The sequence below is a fragment of the Glossina fuscipes genome, unplaced genomic scaffold (assembly GCF_014805625.2).
Source record: "Glossina fuscipes isolate IAEA_lab_2018 unplaced genomic scaffold, Yale_Gfus_2 0, whole genome shotgun sequence".
Classification (NCBI taxonomy): domain Eukaryota; kingdom Metazoa; phylum Arthropoda; class Insecta; order Diptera; family Glossinidae; genus Glossina; species Glossina fuscipes.
In genome coordinates, this window is record NW_023998414.1 from 29,994,176 (window position 1) to 29,999,948 (window position 5,773).

The 5,773-nt window shown below is 32.2% G+C and overlaps 1 protein-coding gene across 1 annotated transcript; it reads left to right on the forward strand.

Moving 5' to 3' along the window:
- Positions 1-591: 591 nt before the first annotated feature.
- Positions 592-1,405, forward strand: LOC119642373. Its single transcript, XM_038041517.1, has 2 exons — positions 592-717; positions 806-1,405. Exons 1-2 carry the CDS (start codon positions 621-623, stop codon positions 1,261-1,263), a joined length of 555 nt encoding a protein of 184 aa, XP_037897445.1. The 5' UTR covers positions 592-620; the 3' UTR covers positions 1,264-1,405.
- The last annotated feature ends 4,368 nt before the right edge of the window (positions 1,406-5,773 follow it).

Sequence of the window (5,773 nt, forward strand, 5' to 3'; positions counted from 1 at the left end):
ATAAATTCAATGCTCAGACTGATTGAAAATTAATTACGTTCAGGATAATCCGCGTAAATTGGAAATTTTCGTTAAAGAAGGAGTATCATCTCAACTCTTAGATCGATTTGACTAAATCAACTCTTAGCTGGAATTCACTTCACACTGAAGTGATAAGATGAATATTAGTTATTAGCGTTAGGTTATTTGTGTATATCTCGTACACCGCACATAGTAGTGGATATTCAAGATTCTTCTCGTCTTATAGTTTTCTTATGAAATTAACATAAGTTTTACTATTGTGTGTATCAATATAGGCAGAGAGAAACCAAAACTGTACGCATACATAAATCGCAAAGAATAAAACTTATTCTAACATATTTACATACTATTGATGGTGTTGTTGCCATTTTCATATACATTACCAACTATTATAAAAGCTTCTAACTGAATTCAACGATGATTTTATTTTAAACATTATCTGATCGGGTTGAGAAGTTTTCCAATATAATACGCAAGTTTGGCCGCACGCTTCAAAACTAATTTCAAAAATTTTAATTATAAAGCTTAAGTACTTTTTTTAATTTATAAAAAAAAAATATATATATATATATATATATATATATATATATATATATAAAATGTTTAAATACTCGTTAATATTATGTGCAATTATCGTCTTAGTTGTGCTGCCATTTCAAGACGTGAATGCCTTCAAAGTGATTGCTATACATCAAGGTTAATTATTAAGAACTGTTTACAATCAATCTATAAGAAAATTAATTAATTAATAAACAAAAAAAAAACTTTATTAATAAAAATTTAGGTCCGCCACCACCTAAACATGGCCCCGCCGCTCCTGCCGTAGACCCAAATGCTCTATTGCATGGTGTATCTTCGGCAGTGTCCGGCAAATTGCAACAAGTTCAAAGCTTAGTTGGCGGATTGGTTCAACAAAAGCAAGCTTTACTTGGAAATTTGGTGCAACAAAAGCAGGCGCTATTGGGTGGTTTATTGCAGCAGAAACGTTCGTTTGCTCAAAATGCTTTAAATTCAGTACAAAGTATGGTGCCAGCTCATAGGCCACAACCAGCTTTACCACCGCCACCATTTGTAGTCTATAAACATGTTTATTTATTACGTCCGACTCCGCCTCCTTGTAAACCCGATAAAAATGGTGATAAGGATAATGACGATGATGATGATGACGACGACGATGATGACGATACTAATAACAAGTCAACAACAGATGCAACTTTAGCTACAACTACGGATCCAAATTAAAGTTCAAGTTACATTATATTCAGCTTGCGTTGAAACTTTCAATATTCAACATAAATTTTAATTATAAACAAATGCACTGAATTGTCTAACAAAGAAAATACGTACATATATATATATAAATAAATAAAGTTCGATGAAATTATATTTAGAATTTTCCTTCAATTGATACCTTAGCAGAAAATCTCTTTTTAAGGGCTAAACAAAACAAAGCGCCTATGATCAGAGGTTGAAGGATTCTTGTAGAAGCGAAGTTTTTCGAGAAGAAGAAAACAATTATATTCGCCTTAAGACGATTGTTTGGTACTCAGCATCTCAAGTCAATAAATAAAAGCTCTAAAGTAACCCGCAACTATAGGCGAGATGGTTAACCAATCGGAAGTAGCTTTGCATTCGCACACAATTTTAAATCATAATCCATTATGGATCATCCCGCGTCACGTGCATGTTTATGGAACAATCACTCTCATTTTCACTTTAAACGATTCTTGCCTTGAACCTTGCTTATCTTGGGCGTATTTGTTTACTCATTAAGGATATCTTTTACCTTGATTGGTAGCCCTGAAATAAGAACTTGCAGAACAACATAAGGCAAACAGGCATTTATCGAGAATATTTGTACATTAAATAGCTCTTAGTGCGTGATACTAGACGTTACAGATAGAATGGCAAACCGAATTTATCTTTGGCTATGAATGGTGGATACTAAATCAGTAAGAAAATTATATTCAGTCATGACCGAACCTTTTATACCCTCCATTGATGTTCATTCATACTCTATAATATTGAATGTTGCATAGACGTTTGGGCGCTCTAGACGGAGCCTTTAACCGTTTAAGGTCACTTGCACTTTCTTTTGCAAGTTTATAGTCGATATCTTGATTTTCTCCGAAGGGAAATTTGTTAACCACAGACACTACAGACTTGAACAGCCGTACAAACGGACAGACAAACAGACTGATCTGCTTTCATGCTTCTCGAATTTGAAACTAGCCAAGAATTTCTATAGTTCATGACGTTGAACCTTGCTTCTGTATCTTATAAAGATTATAAAAAGGAAATAAAATTATGACACTCTATCAAATTGAGTAGGCGTGGCCGAATTTCAAATGTCTGTAAATTTATATGCTGTCATTTATGAGTGATGAGCGAAAACTCATTTCTTCAAATGGAATTGCAAAGCGGAGATGTTCACAGTTTACGGTGTACTATACACGTGTCCTTCAACTGATTTGGCTCACTTTCAATACCAATCTGCGTGCAAGAGCTTCCAATGTTTCTATCAAATTTGAAGTCGATAGCCTAATATTTGGGGCGAGGAGGATATTTATAACAGACATTACAAAGACGGACAGGTGGACAGACGGACAGACGGACATGCTCAAATCGATTTAGAATTAGATGCTGAACGATAATATAGATAATTTGCGGGGTCCCTGAAGCATACTTCTGGGCGTTGCAAACGTTCAGACAAAATGACTATACGCCCTCATCTTTCGGTGTTGGATATAAAAATCGAATAAATAACGACCTATTGTTGAGATAGTGTTTCATTGTTCCAATGCAAACTTTGTTTTTGATTTGCTTCCACTTTCAGTTTTCCTATTTGCATTGAATTTTTCTTTACCCCAACTCATTACATTACCCGTTTCAATATCAAAGCGTTTTGCCCTTTTCTTCTCAGCTTATAATTTCAAAGACAACTCACTTTTCCAAATACTATCAAGATCAAGATTTTCTTGAAAACAATAAAAAAAAACCGAACTAAAGCTTCGTCTACTCAACTAAACATCATTCTTGTGAAAATCTTGAGCAAATCAAAACGCACAGACTTTCTGTATCGCAAGTCATCAAAAAGCAAAAACCAACGCATCGTATATCTCTTACTTACTTTATCAAAATAACCTATCCGATTACATTTGTTTCTCATATCGTTTGCATGAAAGGTTTTTTTTTTTTTTTTGTTCAGTTTCAATATTATTGCACAAGTAACTCGAAATCCAATACCATGCCTAAATTAGAATTTGTCTCTTGAGATGAATTTCGCTTATCCTTTATCAGTTATATGCTTCTTTCTGTTTGAATAAATTACAACACTCAACCACGTATTGTGCATCGTTAAAATTGTTGTTACAACGCAATCATTACATTGCAACATTGCCTACCTATGTGCGTGCAACACAAACAAATTATTGCCAATCGTTTGAAAATCAACTTTGAAATCATATAACAATTATAGCTTGCTCGTCTTTTCCAGCACAAAACGTTCCATAATATCAGCATTTTTTAGTGGCGAACAAATAATAATTACAATCAATCAACGGTCGCAGCTGACTTTGTATTATTCTTACATTGCAAGTCGCACATACAATATGTAGACATCGATGCGTATTATATGCAAAGGCCGTTCGTTAATAAAAAAAAAAAAAAAAGAAAAAAAAGAAAAATTGTTTTCGCGGAATAGGTTTAATTACGAACATGTGGAACCTTTTAGTGACGAGAGAAATCCAACATATTGCGTTCTAATTATGCTTGTTCTTGTTCTCTACCAAAGAGGCCAATCACTTTGAAATTATCGTAACATTGTAAATAGATCTCGTATTGTAGTGTTTTTAAATTTGTTCAATATTTTGATATTTGGTGTTTGCAAATGTTTGCACATATTTTGCGCAGCGACATCTACCGATGAACATGATAAAGTAATGCAAAGTAACAATACACGTATTGGTTAACTGTTAACGGTGCTTTAGACCTTTTTCGAAATAAGATAACCGTTTTCCCTTTAGTATTATTGTGTTATTCAGTGTATGCAGACCGTAAGCATCGATCGCTCAAAACAGCACTCATCCTCGTGCACTGTTGCAATTCGATTGAAAAGCTGCATCGCATTCAGCGTCCTCATCAAACAATCCATCTTCTGACTGCCACTTATTTAGTTCGATGCAGTACACCATGGCTGTCACGCGGTTTCGCGATACTGAGAAAGCGTGAAAATGAGTCGATGAATGACTGATCGCTGATACAAAACAAATATACTTCTTCCGACACGGTCGAAAAAGAAAATAAATGGAGAATATTTTGATTAACATAAATTGCACGAATTTTTTTTCAATAAATGCCTTATTCAAAGTGATCAACACGATCAAAATATATGCAAGCACCTAATAAAGAAATTATGATCGAAATTATATTCGTCTTATTGAGAATTATCGAAAATAGTTATAAATATTAAATTTAATTTTATTTAAATTAAATCTTGGTAACTATTACTGATTGTTCTCTCTCTAGGTTTTTTTTTTTTTTTTTTTTTTTATTTGTATTATTAATTTTAGTTAGAGCAATAAATTCCAAGACTAAAGCTTAAAGGCTATCGGCTATCAGCTATCGGCTATCACCTATCGACTATCGGCTATCGGCTATCGAATTTAAAAATCTATATACATATATATATATATATATATCCATATGTATATATTAAAATATGTATTGAAAATAAATACAAAGTAAGCGTAAAGATATGCAAACACAGTGTTAAGGTTGCGTAGATATCAGCTTTTATAAACAAGTCATAAAAGTTATTAAGCGGTAAAGCATAAATAATATGATATTCTCTTTTATTTTGGAAGATTTTTATATATATATATATTTTTTTTTTTTGTTATACTTATGCATAATGTTGTATAATATTTATAGTGTATAAATTCCTTGATAAATAAAAGCCAAGTATGTGTAAAGGTGTGAATCAAATTATATTTGATTTTATAAAATTTTATGAACTCCTCCTCTACTCTAGGTTTCACTTCAAGGCATTTAAATCACTTAAATAAAATTTGTGGTCATGCTTGAATTAAATTTCATTTCTCTTTAGTAAAATTGTGTCTATATTGTCTTCAGAAACGCAGTCTCTTGTTTATGTATACATATAGGTGTATATATATGCATATATATATATATATATGCATATGTGTTTAAATTTGATGGCTATTGTACATTATTTTACATAAGATTTATGTATGACATGAAAAGGTTTTAGACTAGAAATGATATACAAACTAAATTTAATTTTCTGGTCGATATATTTTAATATTATATAAAGGAAGAGAATGCAAGCAAGAATTTTAGTTTGAAAACGAAATATTCGACACCCTAACTAGGGTGATGATATTTGTATACAGAAGAAAAACAAGAATTCTGCAAAGTTATCAATAAAAAATATATATATAAATGTTTTGTCGAACTTCCGATTTCTATCATAAGTTTATTAGATATTCAGACCTTCGTGACACATTACGGAAAAGTGAAAGATTTAAAGTCTCATAATGAAGATGCTTCTAATGTTATATTTCCGTGTATTAGAATCTATTCGATAAAATTAATGAAAATCTCTACTTTTTATATTCGAGCTTAGAATCGACACTTGAAGGGGAAACTTTCGAACAGGTATCTCATGGCCGTACGGAGATTAACGATAACCTGAACATTCACTAATCAATTGTTGCGAAACATTTCCTCG

Bases quoted from the DNA above. Each gene is read 5' to 3' on its own strand.
- LOC119642373 (XM_038041517.1), top strand. From the start codon at position 621: ATGTTTAAATACTCGTTAATATTATGTGCAATTATCGTCTTAGTTGTG. The intron at 718-805 runs GTTAATTATTAA...ATAAAAATTTAG, and splicing joins AGTGATTGCTATACATCAAG to GTCCGCCACCACCTAAACAT.